Genomic DNA, 25,889 nt, shown 5'->3' on the forward strand with positions numbered 1-25,889 from the left:
GTGTTAGCGCAATGCTTCTCAGTACCAGCTACCGGGGTTTATTCCCCATCGCTGCCTGTAAGGAGTTTGCACATTTCCCCCTGTGACCGTGTCGGTTTCCTCCGGGTGCTCTGGTTTTCTCCAACTGTCCAAAGACATACTGGTTGTAGGTTAATTGGCCATTGTAAATTGTCCCATGATTAGGCTAGGGTTAAATTGTGGGTGGTGAGGCTCAAAGGGCCGGAAGGGGCCTATTCTGCACTGTATCTCAATAAATAATTTTTCTTTTAATTTACCTCTGATATCCACGCTATACACTTTCCTCCAATCACTTTAAAATAATGTCCCTCATAAATAAAATAAACTCTTGCCTAGCAAATCTCCTTTAAGCTTCCTTCGCACCTTAAGCCAATGCTTTTGAATTTTCCCACCTTTGGACAAAGGCTCTATTGACCCCATCGACAGTATACTTCGCCGCTCCAGAGAAAACAACCCAAGTTTGCCTCATATCTCTATATTGCCCATACACACAGAACTCGAGCATTTCAGAGTGTCATGTAACACACCCAAATGTGCCATAACGTGACTGGTAAACTTGGACTGCCAAGCACACAGGTTTGTCTTACGTCAGGTAAGGACGCTTTCTTTAAATGGGGTGCAACTGAAATTCGTGATAGATTGCTGGGACAAGAGAGTTATTCCATTAGCAGATCTTGAGTGCAAGGGGCCCACATTCTCTGGATTTCAAGTGGGCTGTGATCTTTTCAAAACATGGAATCATTTTATAGGGAATACGTTGAGAAGTTAGCTTCGCCAAATAGAAACTGTCAGTGTCTTGGAAGAGTGTGGGGTGTGTCAGTAATTTATAACTGATGGAAGGAGCATTGTAAGCCTTTGAAATTCTCTATTACAGGGGGATAAAAATGCAGTGTTTATTTATTTATTTATTTATTTAGATACAGCACAGAATAGGCCCTTCGAGCCATGCCAGATTTAATCTGAGCCTGATCACGGAACAATTTATAGTGAACAATTAACCTACCAACCAGCAAGTCTTTGGACTCTGGGAGGAAACATAAGTACTAAGAGAAAACTCACATGGTCATGGGGAGAACACACAAACTCCTTAAAGGTAGCGGCGGGAATTGAACCCCAAGTGTTGTGCTAGCCACCACACTCCATGCCGAGTTATTGCACGTGACTGGGAAAGTGGTAGAAAGTTAGTGAAATAATAGAGCAATTTTGATGGGCTAACCAGTCCCTCTTCCTGTATACTTATTGTCTGATATCCAGCTATTCATTTTCTGCGGCTCAAACTGGAAATGAATGGTGTGTGGAAAAAAAATAAGAGGAAGCATGGGCCATTTGGCCCTTCAAACTTGCTCTGCTCCAGTTTTCAGTCTGATCATAGCTGACCCTGTTGTTCAATCCCTCATAACCCCTGCTCTACCGTCACATCCCCGTGATGCCTTTGGTATACAGAAATCTATCTAAACTTTCTGAATATACTTAGCCATAGTTTCCACAGTCTAAGATATGAGAATACCCCAGACTCACCATGAACAATTTAAGAATTATTTTAAAGGAACTCTTAGATAGGCGCATTGATGTCACAAAAATGGAGGGCTATGTAGGAAGGAAGGGTTAGATTGATCTTAGAGTAGGTTAAATCTCAGCACAACACCGTGTGCTGAAGGGCCAGGAACTGTGTTGTAATGTTCTGCATTGTATGAAGAAGTTTTATCCTCATCTCATTCCCAATTGTCCTCTCCAACTTCCTAACACAGTGATCCCTGGTTCAAGGCTCCTAAAGCCCTGAAAAGTTTTTGAACTTTTTAAAAATGAGATATCTTGTTTTTCCCAACCCTGGGTAAATATAGCCCTGGATGAGCCAGCCTCTTTTCATGCAATCCCAGGAATCTTCTTTCATCTGAGGACCCACCAAGAGATAATCCCTTAGAACATCATACTTGACTACTACACAATGCACTGGAGGAATTTGCCTTCTCCTTTTCACACTAGCTATTTCCTCTTTCTTTCAGTCCAAATAGGTTGCTTGACTCATCGAGTTCCTCCAGATTGCAACATCAGCAGTTTCTGGTGCCTATGCAGTATGTCAGATATGGTTTTATCAAGCCCTGTATAATTCTAGTAAGACATTATGCTCCTGGACACTAAACCACTTACAATGAAGGCCAATATAGATACAATCAAAAACACGTCTCAACATGTCTGCCAACCTGTAGGAAGATAGGTGAATCCTTCTGGTAAATCCGGACCAGCTGTAGGTTAGCAATGGTGTCTATGCAGCCCATGGCCAACCCGGCCACTGCCAGGACAAAGGCAAGGATGATTACACTGCTGCAGAAGGGGATGATGGAGAAGACAGCTGATATCAGGAGAGTGGAGACAAACAGCGCACTCAGGGAGCAGAAGAACCTGGAGAAGATAATTGTAAATCCTGATTAATACAGGTGTGACAAGGGACGAACTATAACTACTGATTGGGCAAAGACGCTCCTCTGCCTTCCCCACCAAAACAAAGAGGCTGTTAAATAAACATTCCACCAGCAAATAAACTTATTGCTGACCTCAGTAGTTCAAAAAACTGAGAGTCAGATATATGTAAAATTTGTAATTTAATAGTTTACACAAGTCACAATCTATACTTGAATATGTTTTGGCACACTATATGCAAATGATGCCTAGTATGAAATTGTTGAGAAGTTATAGATAAAATAGGCGGTGAACTATGAGTGAGGTCAACCATAGCTACTTCTCCTTCTCAGGCAGTACTTCAGGATTGAGATGACTTGTTTCATCTTAGTTATGTCAACTGCTCTGACCAAGAAGTTGCACAGGATTGTGAACACAGCCAACAGCCAAATTATGATCATGCAAACAAGTCTCCCCTCTACTGACTCTGTCTGCACTTCCTGCTGCCTCGGGAAAGTGGCCAACATAATCAAGAACCCCTCCAGCCCAGTCATTCTCTCTTAGGAATCACAGAGGAGACCCAGAATCCTCAGCTTCGCCCTAGAGTGATTGCCCTCCAAAACATTCTTTCTGTGACAGATGACTTGGCCTAAATTTCGTCAGTATATTTTTCTAGTTTGTAAGTATTACACTTGCATTTTGAAAATCCATTGTAGAATTATAATCTCCATAAAAATTTACTCCTCAGAATAAAGTCTGCTTAAAGTAACAAGATTACAAAAATGTGAAAATAATATAACTGTTTTTAATCTGCTTTGTTAGCTGGAAATATTTCCTATTTAGTTGGAGGGCAACCCACCACTTGAAATGGTGATAATAGGCAGTATACTTCTATACTTCAAAGCAGCTACAGTATGTTAATACCATGCCTATACTTCACACGGCAGCAACTCAATGCATAAAAGCACGCAGAGAGGGTCAAGAAGTTCAGTTGCTGTTCAGACCAAACATCAGAATGGGGAAGAAATGTGATCTATGTGACTTTGACTGTAGAATGATTGATGGTGCCAGATGGGGTGGTTTGAGGATCTCAGAAACTGTTGACCTTATTGGATTTTCAGTCTCTACAGCTTACGGTGTAAGCTGTAAACAAAAAAACAAACAAAAAAAAATCCAGCGAGTGGAAGTTCTGGGCAAAAATGCCCTGTTAATGAGAGAGGTCAGAGAAGAATGGCCAGACTGGATCAATCTGACAGAGGGGTGGCAGTAAATCATATAACCACACTTTACGACAATGGCGTGCAGAAGACCCTCTCTGAACACACAACATACTGAACCTTAAAGTGAGTGGGCCACAACAGCAAAAGACAACACTGGGTTCTACTCCTGTACCTAATAAACTGGTCACTGAGTGTACTTCATTGTGATCTTCCACATCATCATTTACCAGCACTGTACTGTGTTCTGCATTGTTATTGCTTAACCTTATTCTCTTTGATATCCTGCATAATTATTAGACTTGAATAAGCACTATGCAAAACCAGCTTCTTACTCTATCTTGGTACACATGGTACTGGCAATAATAAACCAGTAGCATTAATAAATCAATACCAATAAACCCCTTCAGTAAAGAGACTATCATACGAGCCATAAACTCTGTCGACACTTTCTACTAATTTGGAAGGCTAGACAGGATTACCAAAGATTTAGTCATTCTCTCTTCTCCCCAACTTCCTCCACTGGGCAAAAGCTTGAGAACATGAACCACCAGGTTCAAGGACAGCTTCTATCCTGCTGTTATGACTGGACATCTCATAAACTAAATCTGAACCCTTGATCTCTCATCCACCTCGTTATCTCTGAAATGTAGCACAGTATTCTGCATTCTCTCATTTATTTCCTTTACACTACCTAGAGATACTTGCGTATGTAATACTCTGACTGAGAAGCCTGCAAAGAAAAGCTTTTCACTGATTTGGGGACATGTGACAATACTTAACCAATTATCAACCTTTGAAACATAGGTTGATGCACTATAATCTACCTAAAGTGAGGATACCGGTAGACTTTACATGTGAGGACTGCAGAGTGGATCTTTCACCCATCTAATGTATTTATCAGGAATGCTACATATGGAGGGCCCTTGGCATTGTCATGAATCCCTCCCAATTTCTATGACCTCCTGCCTAATGGCAGGAGGTACCGTAGAATTAGGACAAGAACAAAAAGACAAGAACATCTGCAGATGCTGGAAATACTGGAAGAACTCAGCAGATCAGGCAGCATCAATGGTAATGAAAAACAGTTAATGTTTCAGGCTAAGACCTTTCTTCAGAACTGAGAAGGAAGGGGGGAAGATTACAGAATGAAAAGGTGGGGGGGGGGGAAATGACTAGCTGGAAGATGATGGGTGAAGCCAGATGGGTGGGAAAGGTCAAGGGCTGGAGAAGAAGAAATCTGATAGGAGAGGAGAGTAGACTGTCGGAGAAAGGGAAGGAGAGGACCCAGAGGGAAATGATAGGCAGGTGAGAAGAGGTAAAAGGTCAGAGTGAGGAATAAGGGAAGGGGGAAAGTTGGGCGGGGGGGAGCAAAGCATCAGGAAAAGGACAAGGACAAAGACAAGGACTGTTACAATGGCAAACAGTCACCACCCAGGTTTCAATACACATGAAGTGCCAACAGCATTGCACTGTTTACTTTCTAAACTTGTGTTGTAATTGCACCATATGCTAAATGTCAATCTACTGGAATACATTTTATTATTTGTTAGTTTGCTTGTGGTAATGTTTCTTCATGTGTTGTGTGTGAGATATACGGTATGCATGGTATTGGTCTGGAGGAGCGTCGTTTCATTTGGTGGTATACATACAGTATATGGGGGCTGAATGTCAATAAGCTTCAACTTAAGACTTTTAACTCAAAAAAGTTTGGCTCAATTTTACAATTCTAGAATAGACATACTCAATGTCTTCACACTAAACCCTTCCAACTTTCAGCCTCTTTTAAGTTCAAAAAGTTGAAAGTTCTTAGTAAATTTATTATCGAGGTATGTACATGTCACCATATAAACCCCGAGATTCATTTTCTTGGGGCATTCTCAAAAAAATACAAAGAAACACAATAGAATCAATTAAAAAAAAACACAAAATGCTGGCAGAACTCAGCAGGTCAGCTAGCATTTATGGGAGGAGGTAGTGATGACATTTCGGGCCGAAACGCCGTCACTACCTCCTCCTATAGATGCTGTCTGGCCTGCTGAGTTCTGCCAGCATTGTGTGTTTTTTTCAATAGAATCAATGAAGGACCGCACATAACAAGACAGACAAACAACCAATGTACAAAAGACAACAAACTGTGCAAATACAAAAAGAAAAGAGCAATAATAAATAACCAATAACTATCAAGAACAAGATGGAGAATCCTTGAAAGTGATTCCATTGACACAAGAAAATCTGCAGATGCTGGAAATCCAAAGCAACACACACAAAATATGGTAGAAACTCCGCAGGCCAGGCAGCATCCATGGAAAAGAGTAGTCAACATTTTAGGCTAAGACCCTTCACCAGGAATAGAAGGGAAGGGGAGAAGTCAGATTAAGGAGGCTGGGGATGGAAGGAAGAAGGACAAGGTGGCAGGTGACAGGTGAAACCAGGAGAGGAGGAGGGGGTGAAGTAAAGAGCTGGGAAGTTGATTGGTGAAAGAGATAAAGAGTTGGAGAAGGGGGAGTCTGATAGGAGAGGACAGAACACCATGGAAGAAAGAAAAGGGGTAGAAGCCCAGATTAGACTGCTTCGTTGAGCACCTTTGCTCCATCTGCCAGAAGGAATAAAAGTGGGATTTCCCGGTGGCCACCCACTTCAATTGTACTTCCCATCCCGACATGTCAGCCCACGGCCTCTTCTACTGCTGTGATGAGGTCACACTCAGTTTGGAGGAGCAACATCTTATATTGCGCCTGGGTAGCCTCCAGCCTGATGGCATGAACATTGATTTGTCAAGCTTCTGGTAATAGCCCCTGCCCCCTCTCCTTCACCATTCTCCTTTCCCTCTCTCACCTTCTCATCACCTCTTTCTAGTGCTCTTCCCCTTCCATGGTCTTCTGTCCTCTCCAATCAGATTCCCCCCTTCCCTCCAGCTCTTTCTCTCTCACACCAATCAAATTCCCAGCTCTTTACTTCATCCCTCCCTCTCCCCTGGTTTCACACATCACTTTATACCTCTTCCTCCCTTCCCCCAACCTTCTCATTCTGACTTCTCCCTTTCCTTTCCATTCCTGATGAAGGGTCTCAGCCCAAAGCATTGACTGTTTACTCTTTTCCAAGTCAGTCCACAGGTTGTGGAACATTTCAGTGCTAGTTATTAAAGTTCACCTCCTTTATATTCGGTTGCCATACCCAACAACTCAGGCCATGTTTAGTCCACAAATTTTCCTGTGAAGTTTCCTGGGATGATTTACTACTTTTAAGGTGTCCATATGCATGCAAATCGTTGCCTCTGTATTACAGAATACAAGGGATAATAAGCTCTCGTGCTGCAGTATCTCAGCTGGGAAGCAAACTGATTATTCCCCTTTTGTTACAGTGCCCAAGCTGGTTAGAAATTGGTTAGTCTCACAGGCTGTGTATTTATACAAAACATTTGGCAATGGAACAAATAGTAAAGGGCACACATACTCAAGGAGTAGGGACAGCCTGACATTACAGACAAAGGATATGGAGATTTTAGCTGATTTCCTCTTCAGTATGAAGAGATGTGAAAGTGGCACCACTGTCATCATATTGCTGGTAAAGTAATGGGCAATCGCCCCACACAACCATCCCACCTTACACAAAATTTCCAGAGTTAGAACTGTACAGCACAGAAACAGGACCTTCAGCCCATCAAGTCAGTACCAGCCTTTTAGCCCATCTACATACATCCCATTTGCCTGTATTACATCCATCCCTCCCATGCCATATCTAATCAGGTCTTTGTCTAAAAATGTAGTAACTGCACCACTTCTGGAAACTTTCGGAAATCCTCTTCAAAGCTGTTACCACTCACCATAAACCTGTCGCTTCTTTTTTTTTTGATATTGCTATCATGAGATGAAATATTTTAACTATTACCTTCTCATCTGCTCTTTCACTGCAGAGCATGGTAAATTTTAGAGAGATTGACAGGTTGTGAACATACTTTAAAAGATAGAGGTTGTGTTTCTTTCTTTCTTTATTGATACAGAATGGAGTAAGCCCTTCCAGTCCTTCGAGCTGTGCTGCCCAAGAAGCCCCAAGTTAACCCTGGCTTAATCACGGGAAAATTTACAATGGCCAATTAACCTACCAATCAGTATGTCTTTGAACAGTGGGAGGAAATTGGAACATCCAGAGAAAACACATGCAGTCACGGGGAGAACGTACAAACTCCTTACAGGGAGCAGCGGGAATTGATCGCAGGTCACTGGTACTGTAAAGCATTGTGCTAACCATTATGCTACTGTGCTATCGCTTGCTTAGGGCTAGCTCAGATTGTTTCACAGCCAAGATATTTTTTTGAAATATTTTCTACTGTTGTGACATGAGAGATTCCAAATTATTTATATTCCAACTTATACAGAATTCTTAAAATGCAGTACAACAGCAAGGACTATTATGCTGGTAATAGTTTCTTCCCCCAGGCTTTGAGACTTCTGAACACCCAGTACACATTATTTATGACAGCGCCAGTAACAGTAAAACAGTATATTTAACTATATGCCATATACGCACTTTATCAACTTGAATATCTACAGAATACTTTTTTATCTGTTAATATTATTTCACATCCTGTATGTGATATATGTACTGTGATTTTCAACTTGGTCCCTGAGGAACGTTGTATACATGTATACGATTGAATGACAATAAACTTGAACCTACGCACAGCAAGATCCCTGAAGCAGCAGTGTACTAAAGTCTTGGTTAATAATTTTACTTGGATGACAGATATTGGCAAGAACATCTGGCTTCCCTTCCACAAAGTAGTGCAATGGAACCACTTACATCCAATAAGGAGGGCAGTCATGACCTTGATTTAACGTCACATCAGGAAAATCATCTCCATTAGTGTAGCACTCCCTCACAACGACAAGTGGCAGTTCTTTGAGTGCATCATTAAGCACCCTTGACCATCCAAGTTATTCTCTCTTTGTGTTCCCATTAGGGAGGTGGTGCAGGAGCCTGAAGACCCACACTCGCTGATTCAAAAACCGCTTTTCCCCCCCAATCACCATCAGATTTCCAAACACTCCACATCTCATGAACACCACTTTGTTATTCCTCTTTTTGTTTGCAATGTATAGTATCTTCATGTCTTTGCACGGTACTGCAAAATGACAAATTTCACATCATCCAAGTCAGTGATAATAAATCTGATTCTGTTTTCAACTGACATGGAGAGATTTGCATGGATGAAGTGCTTAAGACCCTAGTGGGGAGAAAACCCCCTTTTTGTCTAGATTTTCCCTCCAGCCCCCTCTCTCCACCCCAGCCACTACATACATCCCTCAATAATTGGAATTGTAATTTCACAAGAGATTGTTGGCTCAGAGGGATTCACAAAGAACAAAAGTCATTAAAAAAACATGCTATTGTTAAAACCTTCATTGAAATTCACAACAGTGACTCATTAAATGAACAATTACTTCATTCAACAGGATTTATCCAGGGTTTAAAAAAAATCGTACACATAGTTTCAAGTGACATTTCTACGTCAAGAATTTTAACGGCAACACAGGTTATGTTCAATACAATGGAAAACACATTATTACTTTATTTGTTAAGTCATGTGCAGTTAAATCAACAATCAAAAATAAGTCCACTATCAGCTGGGAACTGCACACACATCACCTAAAGGACAATTGAAGGATATGTTATATTTAGTTAAGTTTTCACGGTGGGGACGTGGGGGGTGAGGGAAGAAATTGTCTGACTGAGAATGAGACAAACAAACATAATTTAGAATTGGCCTCTATTCTACTCCCACAACAGACTAAGCTGGCCTGGAATGTGTAATTGGTACAGGATGCATCTGGCAAGAGGAGATACTCTGGGAATCCCAGTCAGAGCATTAAAGATTGACAATGGATTGAGCAGAAATAGCTAGTGGTTAGCACAATTCTCTACAGTACCAGGGACCCAGGTTCAATTCTTGCCACTGCCAGTAAGGAGTTTGTACGTTCTCCCCATGACTACACAAGTTTCCTCCGGGTGCTCTGGTTCCCTCCCACATTCCAAAGACGTACCAGTCAGCAGATAAATTGATCAAGAAGAAAGCATTTAAGCAACATCTATGAAGGGAAGGAAGGAAAGTCTGAGAGATTAAGTGAGGGAAGAGTGTAAGGTCAACTTGGCTGAAGGTAGATGCATCAATGACTAAAAAAGGCATGGAATGTGTCAGAGTCCAGGACAGAAAGCCCCTTAGGGGCTTTAAAGCCTCAGGAAGTTTCAAAGTTGGGGAAAGGGTGAAGTCATGAAGGGATCTGAGAGAGATTAAAACAATAATAACATTCAAGGTTAAATTGGAGATAGGAATGAATGAGAAGTTGTTGCTGAAAATGAAAAGGGGAATTTATCTCAGACTATTTACTAACAAGGTGGGTAAGTGCTGACGTGGGTGTGATAAGCTTAATGACTTTTGTTTTATGGTAAATACTTCTATGAACTCAAATCAAAATGTACTAATAAAAGACAATAATGTTCTGATCTGACAGAGGTGGTGGGAATGGGACATACACATTTGCAGAGTAATTGGTTTAAACTCTGGTTAGTTGGTTCCTGTTATTTCAGATTCAGATGTATTTAACACATGTACATTGAAACACCAGTGCATCATTTGCATTAACGACCAACACAACCTAGGGATATGCTTGGGGCGGCTCGTAAGTGTCACCACATACTGCAGATCCAACGTAGCAGAGAGAAAATCAAAAAGACACAATAAGCAACAAAACAGTAAGCAAAACAAGTTTCTTCTCTCCTTAACCACATACAAACAGTACTTCGATGTTGCAGTGTTCTCGTGTGTGCATAGCCCCCCCTCATTCACTTGTCTTGGTCCTGATTGGCTACCCCTTCAGTTGGCCTTTGAATTCTATTGGCTCACATTGCCTTGGCTCTTAGGGATTCGTCGACTGCATCTATTTCGATATGTTCATTTGCAGAGTTATCAGAAGCAAACCATATACAAACATATTGAAATAGATGCCATCTACAAACCCCTAAAAGCCAAAGAAACATGAGCCAATAGAATTGAAGGTCAACCGAAGGGGTAGCCAATCGCGACTGAGGCAAGCGAATCAGGGGGCTACATAAACACAAGCACTCCCTGGGACAAACACCAACAACTGTGCATTGAGGATATCACCTCGACTGGTGATGAGGCATCTGCAAGCTAATTGCCAAGCTCGGCAAACACCATAACATCAAACGCCTCAGCCCAAGCTACCAATATTCACCACCGTCCTAAACAAACAGTACTCCAACACCAGGACAGGTCTCCAACCTCTTGTATCCTAATGAGAGACAGTACCTTTTGGAAAGGAGCAGAGAAGATTGTAACTGTTTGAGGAATAAAACTAAAGATACCTCAGTTTCTGTAATTACAACTTTCTCTTCAATTGCCAATATTCACTCTGCCAATGAGAAGATATTGATTAGATAGATAGATAGATAGATACTTTATTCATCCCCATGGGGAAATTCAACTTTTTTTTCCAATGTCCCATACACTTGTTGTAGCAAAACTACTTACATACAATACTTAACTCAGTAAAAAAAATGATATGCATCTAAATCACTATCTCAAAAAGCATTAATAATAGCTTTTAAAAAGTTCTTAAGTCCTGGCGGTAGAATTGTAAAGCCTAATGGCATTGGGGAGTATTGACCTCTTCATCCTGTCTGAGGAGCATTGCATCGATAGTAACCTGTCGCTGAAACTGCTTCTCTGTCTCTGGATGGTGCTATGTAGAGGATGTTCAGAGATTAGTCATCTTGTGGTACAATTCTGAACACCTGCTATTGAACACTAGCTTACAACTCTTGTTCAATGTGTTCAACAAAATCACAGATGAACTTCTACTGCTGCTAACCACTTAGCCATTGATCGATAGCAAACAGTTCATTGCCTTCTTTACTCAGTATTGGCTGCATTAATGGCAAGGTTGCCCAAGGTAGACTTGGAAATAAATGCAGCCGTATCTCTAGAAAATGAGAAAATGTCAATTTCTATTAAGACAAAGTCCAAGTAGAGGTGACCACAATCACTTCTACCACGCACTAAACATTCTAGGGAAAAGGAATAGATTAAAGATAAAGCAGCTTCTTCTCCATTGTCACCTCAGTATTATTTATTCTTATTGTACCTGCACAGTTTGTCTTTTGCACATTCGTTGTTTGTCAGTCTGTGTACATAGCTTTTCACTGATTCTCTTGTATTTCTTTGTTCTACTGTGAATGCCTACAAGCAGCTGAATCTCAGGGTGGTACTTGATGACATTTATGTACTTGGGTAATAAATTTACTTTGAACTTTGCAATCCTTCACTGTAGGGTAATTAGTGTGTATGAAACTCACTGTCACATGATATGATTTATCACACATACATTTAAGGAAAAGCTAGATAAACATGAGGTAGGACTATTAAGATTTGATGTGGAGACCAGTTGGGCTGAAATCCCCCCCATATGTTGCAAATTCTTTGAAACATTATATGACATATTGAACTTGAAACTACTTTTCCCAACCTACACTCACCAATGAGCTGCCCTTTAAGTTGCATGCAATAACTGATAGGTCCATTCCTTACTTCTGATGTTGGGCATTACCCTCATCTGTCATCCTTCTTTGCCTTTTCTTAAACCAACGTGCTTCTCTTGTTCTCGAGGCAGAGTAACGGTTGATTGTAACTCCATTGTTTTTGCCAAGTATTTAAACTTCTATGAATACGTACTTTGCAACTAAATTTAGCATCAGGCTACCAAGATTTACAGGGGAATTTAGCACAAATATTCACCTCACACTGGCCATTTCGATTCCCTAAAGGGGAGCAAACTATTTAATCCCATTGCCCACAGTTGCTGGCCATCTTCCCTCTACACTCTTCGTCCTCATGCAGGGTCTTGACTTGAAATGGTGACCGTGCCTTTGCCTTCACAGATATTACTTGACCCATTAAGTTCCTGCAGCAGATTTGTTCTTTATTTTCCTCCAGCTAACAGCATCTCCATAGAGTCATAGAGCACTACAGCACAGGAACAGTCTACCCAGTCCATGTCAAATTGTTATTCTGCCTAACCCCATCGCCCTCCATACCCTTCTCATCCAAGTACACCTAAATGTTGAAATGGAGCTCCTATTCACCACATCTGCCAACACCTCATTCCACACTCGCACCACCCTCTGAGTGAAGGAGGTTCCCCTTAAATATTTCACCTTTCAGCCCAAGCCCATGACCTCACCCAACCTCAGTGGAAAAATCATAAACACAAGAGATTCTGCAGATGCTGGAAATCTACAGCAACACACGCAGATGCTGGAGGAACTCAGCAGGTCAGGCATCATTCTATACAAATTAATAAATAGTTGACATTTTGTGCAGAAATATCCCACCTTTCCTCTTCTTCTATTCCCTGTTTTTCTATTCTGGCTTGTTACCTGTTCTCCTCACCTGACTATCACCTTCTCCTGGTGCCCCATCTTCTTCCCTTACTCTCATGGTCCACTCTCCACTCCTATCAGATTCCTTCTTCTCCAGCCCTCTCCTTTCCCACTCACCTGGCTTCACCTATCTCCTCCTACATCCCTTTCCCTCAACTTTTTATTCTGGAGTCTTCCCCCTTCCTTTTCAGTCCTGAAGAAGGGTCCCAACCCAAATTTATTCATTTCCATAGATGCTTCATAAACTGCTGAGTTCTTCCAGCATTTTGTGCGTGTTACTCAGTGGAAAAAGCCTTTACCCAATCTATAACCTCGTTCAGTCTCCTGAGTCCCCAATTCAGCCCTACCAATGACAATCCCTCTGGGTTCCAAAGAGACCTCAATGGCCACTTCAGAACCCACAGCACTAGATTGGAAGCAAGTCACCCTCAGTCCTGAGGGAGAACCCAAGAAACATCAGCAGTGCTGCTTTGTGAAAGTGGATTGTGTTGTTGACGTGGCCAAATTACCACAAGCTTCCTGCAAAGAACCGGTTGCACAACCTTGAGGCAATAAAGGAAGAGAGGAGGCAGGTTGTAAACTTGCTGCTAGCTTGACTGGCTGGCATGTGGATCGCCTCAGCTGGAGGGAGAGAAGCCTTTCACACTGTGTACAGATGAGTTGGACTGGCTGGTGGTGTAGTGGCATCAGCACTGGTCTTCGAGGCGGGTGGTCCTGAGTTCAAGTCCGGCCAGGTCCCAACCTGGGCAGCAGCAATATCTAAATGGAAGAAAGGCCTGGCACAGCTAACCCCAATGGGTGGGTCTCAGGCAAATTATTGGTGCAGTGGAGGTAAAAAGCTAGCAGCAAGTTTACAACCTGCCTCCTCTGTTCCTTTATTGCAACTGGTTCTTTGCAGGAAGCTTGTGGTAATTTGGCCACGGCAACAACACAACCCACTTTCACAAAGCAGCACCACTGACATTGCTTGGGTTCTCCCTCAGGATCTTCTCTCTACACTCTCAGTCCTGATGCAGGGTCCTGTCAAACCACTCAGCCTGTCTTCTGGAATTACCCTCCTTCTATCCAATTTAAAACACTGTCTTAACTTCCCCACTGCACCTTCTCCTGAATGACTGATTGAGAGAACCATTCCTATTTCTGGGTGCATTTGTTTTTTTTAAAATAATTTCTTCATTGCGGCTGCTGCATTTACACCCACAGCTAGAGATTGTGGCTACTCTGGAGTCACAAACAAGGGAAAATCTTCAGACGCTGGAAATCCGAGCAACACACACACAGAATGCTGGAGGAACTCAGCAGGCCAGGCAGCATCTATGGGAAAGAGTACAGTCGATGTTTAGGCCGAAACCCTTCAGCAGAACCCTAAACCCAGAACTTTGCTGAAGGGTTTCAGCCTGAAACATCGACTGTACTCTTTTCCTAGACACTGCCTGGCCTGATGAGCTCCCTCAGCATTTTGTGTGTGTGTGTGTGTGTTACTCTGGAGTCATGACCCTTTTGGGGTTGCAGTGATTTTTGACTCATGGTTGCCCCAAGGTCAGGGTCATTGCGTGGTCACAGTAACTGTGGATATAAAATTGCATTGGCACTATGGTCATCCTGTAGTCATGGTCACTCTGAGGTCATGGTAACCTCCAGAGAAGTGGGAAGGTTGAAGATGTGGCAGTTCTGAGAACGCAGTTATAGACGATTGAGTTTTACAGCTCAGGAACAGGATGTTCGGCCAATCATGTTGATCTACTTTACTCCCATTTGTCTGTATTAATTCCATATCCACCTTTTCCTTCCTCATTCAAGAACCTGTCCAGATAAAGTAGGTCTTAAATGTAGCTTTATTGTTCTTGCCTTCATCAACCTGGCCGGCAGGTACCAAACACCAGATACCAAAATTCTCTGCGAGTAAAATTTCCTCCTCACACCACTACTAATCATCCTTCCTCTTACCTTAAACCTATGTTTTAAACACCCTCACCATGGGAAACAGACTCTGACTATCTATCCTATTTATGCCTCACATTATTTATTATTGCATTATCTCTCATCCTCCTTTGCTCCAGTGAAAACGGACTGAGCCTCTCCTGATAACTCAAGCCCTCCAATCCAGGTTAAATCTCCGTGAACCTCCCCTCCACCATCTCTAGTTCATGCATCTCCTTCCATTGGTGTGGCCAGAACTGCACACAGTTCTCCAAGTGCAGCTTAATCAGTGCTTTATACAACCAATCAACCAGCACTTTGATTCTCCTCACTTGCTGTTAACACCTTTCATTCACTAAAAGGCTGAAATCTGAAAGTGAGTGAATTGACAGTCAATCACTTTTCTCTTTCAGGATTGTTTTGTGAAGACTAGTTCTATGCAATAATCCATATTCTCCAAAAATGGGTTTTTAAATGTAAAAAAAAATCCATAAAGTGTAGAAAATCCATCAAGTCTGATAAATGGCCATGAGTCTATGGACATGATTCACTTCATTTAAACAATGTTTTAATGTCAAAACAAGCGAGGAAATGGACTGAAAGTAATTGACTTCTTTGTTACGACTCTCCAGACTATCACTGTGGGTTTCCTAAAGTCACACAGTATGCTTGAATACTCAAAGCAGCCTCCCACGTAATCATAATGTAATCCTATCCTGATCGGCATTAACCAGAGCTTCCATGTGCTGCTATAACCTGGAGTCAAATAGAAATGTGATTTGGTTTCCAAACACCACCATGAACAAACATCATTCTGCAGACATCTTTGTGAGGTCAGCCGGAAAGTCCAGTCATGGCCCAATGGCCGAAGCCTGGGTTTGCAGATCTCTGCAAGTCCATTGGGAAAGTCAGGGCCTAGTGCCGGCGAATGCATGAATCTGGCGGAGGCGGAAGATGTTCTTCCTGGGGTTAGAGGACTGTGCATGTGTGTGGGTCGGTGGGTGAGAGGGAGGGACAAACAGCGCTTGTTCCACTGTTGTTGCTTGCTACACTGTGTTGTTCTACCAAGGATTGTGGGCATGCTAAGCTGGTGCTGCAAGCAGTAAATCTAAATCGGAGTGTTCAGCTAATACAAATCTAGCTTCCATCATTGTGAAACACACCCACTGCAGAAATATGTCACAATACATTTGCCAATGTACCACTTGGGCCAGGACTGTAGCTTAGAGGCTTGGAGGTGGCCTGTTCAAGGCATGCCTGAATAGATAGATAGATAGATAGATAGATACTTTATTCATCCCCATGGGGAAATTCAACTTTTTTTCCAATGTCCCATACACTTGTTGTAGCAAAACTAATTACATACAATACTTAACTCAGTAAAAAATATGATATGCATCTAAATCACTATTTCAAAAAGCATTAATAATAGCTTTTAAAAAGTTCTTAAGTCCTGGCGGTAGAATTGTAAAGCCTAATGGCATTGGGGAGTATTGACCTCTTCATCCTGTCTGAGGAGCATTGCATCGATAGTAACCTGTCGCTGAAACTGCTTCTCTGTCTCTGGATGGTGCTATGTAGAGGATGTTCAGAGTTATCCATAATTGACCGTAGCCTACTCAGCGCCCTTCGCTCAGCTACCGATGTGAAACTCTCCAGTTTGAGGGATTCTCCAGAATGAGGGATTTGGTGACGAGGAAAGAGGATGCTTTGCTGCTGGTTTTGTTTAGTTTAGTTGTGTTGTTCTGCTGAATATTGTGGGCATGCCATGTTGGTATGGGGACGTGTGGCAACGCTTGCGAGCTGCCCCCAGCACATCCTTAGGTTGTGTTGGCTGTCAACGAATTTCACTGGATGCTTTAATGTGCACATGATTAATGTGAGTCTGGGTCTGAGTCATGGGGCGATATTAGGGGAGGCGCTCGAAAGAGGTGAGATTCAAGAGTATTTTTTACAGAAGAAAATGAGGTGGAGGTACTAAAGAGGAAAGTGTTGAGAGCCCAAGAAACTGAAGGCATGGAAGCCAGCAGTACAGGAATGAGCATTTGAAACTGGAACTCTTTCATATTATCCCTCCCACACAACTCTATACAAGGGTGGTGCGAGGCTGCCATTGCCAGTAATGCTAGTCACAGTACCGCTGGGGACAGCATTTTCAGGGCATACCCAGTTGCATTGAAGGACTGTCTATGCATCTCCAAATTGTGATTACTTGACTTGGAGGGGATCTTGCCAGCGGGCCGTGCCCCTGGTACCCTTGCCATTCTTACGGTAGAGGCTGTGGGCTTGCAAGACTGTTGGAACAAGATGTGAGAGTAACTACAGTACATTTTATACACGGTGTACACTTCATCTGCTCTGCTGGCGAGGGAGATGGGCTGCTTTATTTAATTTTTATTTATTTGGAGATACAGCACAGTAACTGGGAATTCTGGCCCGACAAGTTCACGCCACCCAGTTACACCCATATGACCAATTTATAAGCCAGATTTATAACCCATATCTATTTGGAACCCAACAGGAAACTGGAGCAGCAAGAGGAAACACATGCAGTTACGAAGAGAACATTCAGACTCCTTACAGACAGCAGCAGAATTGAGCTCTTGTCACTGGCACTGTAGGAGTGTTACACTACCTACTGTACTGCCGTACCACCCCTCCACAGGGTAGTCAGAACATAGAATAATACAGCACAGTACAGGCCTTTTGGCCCATGATTTTATGACCACCCTTTAACCTACTAGAACATTTCCTCCTATGTAGTCCTCCATTTTTCTATCATCCATGTGCCTGTCTAAGAGTTTCTTAAATGTCCCTAATCTATATGCCTCTACCACCACTCCTGGCAGGGTATTCCATGCACTCACTACTCTAAAAACCCTACCTCCAATCACCTTAAAATTATACCCCCTCATATTAGCCATTCCTCCTTGGGAGAAAGTCTCTAACTATCTTCTCAATCTTTTGCCTCCTTTTGTCTTGTAGACCTCCGTCAAGTCACCTTTCATCCTCCTTGAAAAGTTATGGATCACGGCCAAAGCAAAGATCAAGTAAAACAGTTAATTGAAGGCGGCCATTTCAAATGTGATCCCAGTGATTGGTGGGACATATGGCTGAAGTCCCTCCTTCTCCTATATTGTTAGGTAGAAAGCCCTTTCTTAAATTATCGTTGCTATTGCCATCCATTATATGCACACACATTCTTATGTCCTTGTTCACATTTACCCATTAAACCATGTTTTTCTGAAGCTAATTCTAAAACCATGTCCTTAGCACATCGCCATTTGTAGAAACTTACTGTGCTCAAACTTGCTGCTACAATAGCTACAGCAACAACATTTCAAATGTGCTGCACTGCTTGTAAACCACTACGGGTTGCTCTGAAAATTATATGCTAGAGAAACGCAAGTCAGTCTTTCTTTACTCTTGTCCTTGGTTCAGTGAACCACGATTATGTTTTACTCAAAATGCTTTTGCTTTTGCCATGCCTTTGAAAGTCAGCATTATTTAAGTTTCCAGTAAGGATTTGACTTTTTCTGTGTATAACTCACTTCTATGGGAAAAAAAGAAATAAAATAATTGTTCAGCACTGATACCGGCACATTATAGGATGCTCTTGCCATTCATTACTTTATAATTCAAAGGTTGCATTGAACTCCCAAATTAATAAAGTTGTTTTCCCTGCTTCAGACTATCACATGCAGCTTCCTATTTTACCTTGATAGCTTGGTTCTATTTACCAATCTTGATCTTGACAGAATAGTCAATTCATAAGGCATCCTCAAATGTTTGCCTAATAGTAAGAATTTTCTTTTCAGAAATTTGCCTATATTTTCTTCTCAGATGGGAACAATAGCTTTACTAGAAAACAATGCAGTAGCAGGGAGGGGTATACTTAGATTTGTTTAACATGGGTATAAGAAAGGGTCACCTCCAAGAAGACCACAACCTTGTCATAGGCTTTGGAGGCTCACATGCCCCAATGACCCAGAAATCTATGTTGGCTCTTGGCAGCGTTACCCATGCCAAACAGGTCAAAGGGTAGAGGGCAGACTAAGAGTGGTCCACTGGTCCTCCAGGTTTGGGGATTCAGCTCGGGGCCAACAACCCTGACTGGTTAAAAAAAAATCATTACAGACAGTATCAACAGACAGAGATGGAAGATCTTCATTGCTGCCCTAAATGCCAGCAGTGTAACAGGCAGTAAGTAAGAATGGATTAATTAACTTATATTATCTTAGGATTTGAGGGGTTTACTTGCTATTGGAAGTTATATTCTAGACTGATGCTGAGAATATTTTTCTTTACATTGGAAGAAATTAGGACCCGAGAGATTTTCTAGCCCAGAACAAGTTATATTCTAGACTGGGAACCATTTTTTTCAATTTGAAGGCATTAACTGCATTAGTTACACCTCATTTGTATTCCCTCTAGCCAGGGGTTCCCAACCTTTTTCTTTTAAATGCCACGGACCCTCACCATTAACCAAAGAATCCATGAACCCCAGGTTGGGAACCCCTGCCTAGATTCTGTGTTAGAAGATTGTGGATTCCATTCTCACTGTTTTGGTCACCTCATTACAGGAATATTATAAGATATGGATACTAGAGAGAGAGTGCAGAAGAGATTTACAAGAATGTCGTCTGGATTGAAGAGCATCCCTTATGAGAATAGGTTGACTGAATTTGGCCTTTTCTCCTTGGAGTGACAGATACTGAGATGTGGCCTGAAAGAGGTGTACAAGATGATGAGGGGCATTGATCGTGTGGATAGCCAGAGGCTTTTTCCCAGGGCTGAAATGGCTAACACGAGGGGGCATAGTTTTAAGGTGCTAGAAAGTAGGTACAAGGGGGATGTCAGAAGCAAGTTTTCCACAAAGAGAGCGGTGGGTGTGTGGAATGCATTGCCAGTGAAGGTGGTAGAGGCTGATACAATATAGTCTTTTAAGAGACTCTTAGATAGGTACATGGAGCTTAGAAAAACAAAGGACTATGTGGAAGGGAAATTCTAGGCTGTTTCTAGGCTAGGTTATATGGCCTGCCAGGATTGTGGGCTGTAATATGCCGTAGATTTCTATGTTTCTACAACACAAACCCAAAAGATTCTGCAGATGCTGGAAATCTTGAGCAACACACACAATATGCTGGAGCAACTCAGCAGGTCAGGCAGCATCTAAAGAGAGGAACAGAAATTTGACGTTTCAGGCCAAGACCCTTCATTAGGATTGGAAATGAAGGGGGAAGATGCCAGAATATGAAGGTGGGGGTGAGGGGAAGGAGTACAAGCTGGCAGTGATAGGTGAGACCAGGGGAAGGGGAAGGTGGGTGAGTGGGGATGAAGTAAGAAGCTGGGAGGTGATAGATGGAAGAGCTAAAGGGTTGAAGGAATCTGATAGGAGAGGACAATAGACCATGAAAGAAACAGAAGGAGGAGGGGCACCAGAGGGAGATGAGAAGAAGAGAAAGGGTGAGATGTTGACCAAAGTAAGGGATGGAAAAAGAGAGAAGGGGAAGAGTAAAATTAATGGAAGCTAGAGAAATCAACATTCATGCCATCAGACTACCCAGGCAGAACATGAGATGTTGCTCGCCCTTTCTGAATGTGACCTCATCAGGGGGAGATGACCAGAGGAATCCCCAGCCGTCGCAGAGAAGATACACGAACCGAGGTCAGGACTGAATCCAGGTCATCAGTGCTGGGAGGCAGCTGTGCCTCTGTGCCTGTCCTTTAAAGCACTGAGCTACAAGAGTTGGCAAAATACCACCCGAAAGGATGATGGCGGCTGAAAGCAACTTCAAAAAGGCAACTGGAAAATACGTGAGGAAGGTTGTAAGCGACTCTTAGATTGGCAAATAGATGATAGAAAAAGATTGATTGATTGATTAGACTGATTTTAGAGTAGAATAAAAGGTCACCATAAGACTGTGGGCCAAAAGGCCTGTATTGTAATGTTCTACGTGTTCTTTGGGCAGAAGCTTTACAGTACAAGCGGCCCAGGTTCAATTCCCACCACTGCCTGTAAGGAGCTTGTACGTTCTCTCCGTGACCGCATGGGTTTCCTCTGAGTGCTCAGGTTTCCTCCCACAGTCCAAAGACCTACCAGTTGGTAGGTTAATTGGTTATTGTAAATTGTGCCATGATTAGGCAAGGATTATAAATCGAGGGATTGCTGGGCAGCACAGCTCCCTATTCTGCGCTAGATCTCAATAAATAAATAAATAAATAAAACAAAACACTGAGCTGATTAAGAAACAGTGTAAAATCAGCACAGGCCTCACTAAATCCAAGGGCACCCTTGTATTTTAAGAACTATGGACTTGCTGCAATTATCTTTGTTTCTATGTGTCTTCTCTCTCTCTCAGTCTATTTGATGCCAGTTAGAATTTTTTTCACTCTTCATTCCTGCCCACAACTAATGATATAGAAATATTTACATGGCCCAAATAAAACAGAAACCTCGAGCCAAAAGAAAGCCTCAGTATTTTACTAACAGTGGGATAAGTACTAATAGGTACTAATTGGATGCATCTACTTAAAGCTAGTGTTCTCAATTTAAAAATGGGATCTGGAATTTTAGCTATTTTTGAAAAGTAAAAGGGAATTCCAGAAAATATGAATCTAAGGGTTGAATTGTCTTTCCAATAGCCAGTTTTGTGAGCTCTGAACAGTTAGCTAACCCAAGGGGGAATTTGCATTGTCCATATTCATTGATGGAACTCTAAAATATACTGCATTCACAGAACTGAGGAAGAGAGAGTCGTGGAGCAACACAGGCCCTTCAGCCCAATAAGTCCATGCCAACCACAGTGGCCATCACTGTGAAAGTGTCCTTAGTCAGACAAAATGTTCACCACAAGCGTACAGTGTTGAAAAGTTCCCACGTCCCATTCAGATTCATTTATTTATCACTTGCACAATGTAACTAAATTGTGGAATGTTCCCCTTGCATAAACAATGAACACAACCCAGGTCGCAGGAGTCATCACACATTCTGGCACCAACATAAGATGCCCACTATGTTGAGCAGAGTACCACAAGCAACAGAACAGAGACAACATAACAACAAAACACTATCTTTCTTCCCTCCCACCCACCCACTCATACACACAGTCTCCAACCCAAGGACGCCTCAGGGCCTCCAGCAGACTCACAGACATTGGGTCTCTAACTCCCCAGTCCTTGCACTTGAGTTCATCCTCAAGAATAAGACCCCAGTGTAGGACTGAGAGGGAGGTGTTGCCTCTTAAGTACTGTCACACTAAGTCCCAGTTTAATCACCCAGTAGGACCTAGAAGATCTCAACCACCAAAGGAAGGTAGAAAAAAAAATCTCAATGTTTCGGCGGAAGATTAGCTCCAACAATATCAAAAGAGAAACAGATCATTGCCTTGCTCTCAGTCCCACACCAGGCATCATTCCAGAGTTTGGGAGTGGAGCTGTTCCCAGGAGCCTGGCCAATATTTGTCCTGATGTGTCACTGAATATTTATTCCCCAATTAACATTTCAAAAATAAAACCTCTGGTCATTGTACAATGTTGTCTGTGGGAACTTGCTTTTTTACATCACGCTGCTGACCGCAACTCAAGAGGACACCGTTGGCCGTAAAGCGCTTTTTAAAGTTCCTGAAAGAGTCGCGGTGCGCCGTAGATTAACGCGACACTTTCTTTTCTCGCTACATTTTAACTTTAACAGCCACACTGTACCACCTTACTATTTGTATTCTGTCACCCCCACGGCACTGCGGATTTATTTTTGTTAAAAATAACTAGATTGCAAGGTGTGATCCCAGTAGTACACACGCCCAAAACAAGAATTCTTGCCTTGATTCATTTACTATACTTCTTCAAAACTTTAAACCCTGTGCTTCAAAGGAAAAAAAAAGCCAATTGTAACCGCAAGCAAAACTAAAATACTGGTGAAAATCCAAGTGAGACGTGAATCCAACGGAATCAGGGGCGAGTTTGACTTGTAACACGGCAAAAGGCCGGTCTGCACAGTAACAGGGAGAAACGGGACTGCGGAGTTACTGAGAAACGTATGACGGCGTGTGAGCAACGCGAAAATCTGTAAATGTCTCACGTTTTCTTGAAGACCCCGCCAATGATGGTTCCAACGAGGACGCAGAAGTTCTGGGCGAAGAACACCCAGGTGATCTGTTTGAGGCTGGAGCGGGTCTGGCAGCGGAGGTCCAGTAGCGTTGGTCCCAGGAAAGCCATGCACAGCCCAAAAGAGCAGAAGGCGCTCCAGAGAGTGATGGTGGGTTGCAGGTTTCGCTTAAAGAGACCCCATCGACGATCTTCGAACATCTCGGAGAAAGCGCTGAACTAACTCCGGCTGAGGTTGCAGTCCTCGGTTAGACGCGAAATAGGATGTGAAAGTTTCGAGCTTATAAGTTCTGCACGAGTGTCTTAACAAGTCTGAACACCACCTCTTAAAGCACGCAGATACAGGAGGTTCCAAGCGTACAGTCAGTGCGTCTTATATACGCTCCCTTCAACAGGTAATTAACTCTTTCCCCACACCATCATCCGGGATAAACTTTGCGCTGAATCTTTTCCAAAGCAACACGCCCCCTCTCCGGGAGGGCTCTTCATTAATAGTTGACCATCCCGTGGGAGGCAATTCCTCAATGGGATTCTCGGTGAAATATTGAGCAACAGTTCAACGTTGCTTCACGCGTTCCACCCCCCCCCCCCAAAAAAAAAGGTTAGCTAGTTCGGTTTAAACTCGAGGGCAATGGTTAATGTTTCTTTCTCTCTGTTTGTCTGTCTTAGAGAATGGGTGAATAAGTTACAGAGAGGAAGTGGACTCATTCAAGGGGAAGGGAATGTTTCATGACATCAGGTGTTGGCCGCGATTGCTTGCAAATCACAAGGTTATGAGTTCGCCCCACAGTGTCAAGGAACCGCTGCACCGCCCGCGGTACTTGTTTTAATTCAGACGCGAAGTCCACAGGAACGGGTGCAACCAACGGAGCGCTACTCAATGAGATTGCGATCCCACACTGTCTCTGCCCTAACTCCCTTCCCAAGCTGGTTAACAAGAGTCTGTCAGCCTTAAATTAAAAATCCTAAATTAACCCAATAACAATTGCTGTCCTTTGCATGTAAAACAAAACGGGCTTTCACCTTAGATAATGGTGGCAGTTCCCAGACATAGTTCAGGATTAATCTCCGACAGATAAAGGGCAGCAGATTCTGGAATCTGGAGCAAATAACAATCTGCTGGAAGAACGCAGCAGGTCGAGCAGCATCTGTGGGAGGAAAGGGACTGTCACCGTTTCTGGTGGAAGGGTTAACATTCCGGAGTGCAATGTGCAATGAACCAGAATTGATTAGGGGCCTTAAGCTAAAAGGACCACATATCAAAAGTGATCATAATATGGTTGAATTCACCCTGAAACTTGAGAAGGAGCAGCTAAAGTCCGTATTACAGTGGAGTACAGGGAACACAGAGGCATGAGAGAGATGGGAAAAGAACACTGGCAGGGATGATGGCAGAGCAGCAATGGCTGGAATTCCTGGGAGCAATTTGGAAGGCCCAGGATATATACGTCCCAAAGAGGAAGAAGTATTCTAAAGGAAAGATGACACAACCATGGCTAACAAGAGAAGTCAAAGCCAACATAAAAGCTAACGAGAGGGCATATAATAGAGCAAAAATTAGTGGGGAAATTAAAAGATTGGGAAGCTTTTAAAAACCAACAGAAGTCAACTAAAAATTCATTAAGGATGTAAAGCTGGTCTACAAAAGTAAGCTAGCCAATAACATTAACAAGGATCCCAAAAGTTTCCTCAGATACATAAAGTGTAAACGAGAGGTGAGAATGGATATCAGACTGCTGGAAAACGATGCCGAAGAGGTAGTAATGGGGAACAACAAAATGGACAAACTGAATAAATATTTTGCATTAGTCTTCATTAGCAGAATGGTGGAAGTTCCAGGTGTCAGGGTTCATCAAATGTATGATGTTATCATAACTAGAGAGAACGTTCTTGGGAAACTAAAAGATCAGAAGGTAGCCAAGTCACCTGGATGGTACACGCCCCAGAGTTCTGAAAGAGGTGGCTGAAGAGATTGTGGAGGCATTAGTAATGATCTCTCAAGAATCACTAGATTCGACAATGATTCCAGAAGACTGGGAAATTGCAGATGTCACTCCACTCTTCAAGGAAAAGAGGCAAAAGAAAAGAAACTATAGGCCAGTTAGTCTGACCTCAGTGGTTGGGGTTGATCATTGAGGATAAGGTCTCAGTGTACTTGGAGGCACATGATAAACTAGGCCCTAGTCAGCATGGTTTCCTCAAGGAAGATCTTGCCTGACAAATCTGATGGAATTCCTTGAAGAAATAACAAGCAGGACAGAGAAAGGAGAATGTTTCTTGTTGTGAGATGTTGTGTACTTGCATTTTCAGACGGCCTTTGACAAGGGTGCCACAAATGAAACTGCTTAACAAATTAAGAGCCCATGGCATCACAGAAAAGATTCTAGCATGGATAGAGCAGTGGCTGATTGGCAGGAGGCAAAGAGTGGGAATGAAAGGAGCCTTTTCTGGATGGCTGCCAGTAACTAGTGGTGTTCCACGGGGGCCTGTGTTGGGACAAATTCTTTATATATTATACAGTATGTCAATGACTTGGATGGTTTTGTTGCAAAGTTTGCAGATGATACAAAGATAGGTGGAGGAGCAGGTAGTTTTTGAGGAAGCAGAGAGGCTATGGAAGGACAGACAGATTAGGAGAAAGGGCAAAGAAATGGCAGACAGAATACAGTGTTGGGAAGTGTATGGTCATGCACATTGGCAGAAGAAGTGCAAGGGTTGACTATTTTCAAAATGGAGAGAAAATACAAAAAAAACTGAGATGCAAAAAGACTT

At 42.6% G+C, this 25,889-nt stretch overlaps 1 protein-coding gene across 1 annotated transcript in view; it reads right to left on the reverse strand.

The window, feature by feature from the left end:
• mfsd4aa (major facilitator superfamily domain containing 4Aa) overlaps window positions 1-23,482 on the reverse strand; it is a 68,212-nt gene extending 44,730 nt beyond the window's left edge. Inside the window, exons 1-2 of the mRNA XM_073030604.1 lie at window positions 23,092-23,482; window positions 2,220-2,418 (exon numbers count right to left, since the gene is read on the reverse strand). Of these exons, the coding sequence (XP_072886705.1) occupies window positions 2,220-2,418; window positions 23,092-23,318 (426 nt within the window). The 5' untranslated portion in view covers window positions 23,319-23,482. The remainder of the gene's footprint in view (window positions 1-2,219; window positions 2,419-23,091) is intronic.
• Between the last annotated feature and the right edge of the window lie 2,407 nt (window positions 23,483-25,889).

This window comes from Hemitrygon akajei, chromosome 27, assembly GCF_048418815.1.
Source record: "Hemitrygon akajei chromosome 27, sHemAka1.3, whole genome shotgun sequence".
In the NCBI taxonomy this organism is placed as follows: Eukaryota; Metazoa; Chordata; class Chondrichthyes; order Myliobatiformes; family Dasyatidae; genus Hemitrygon; species Hemitrygon akajei.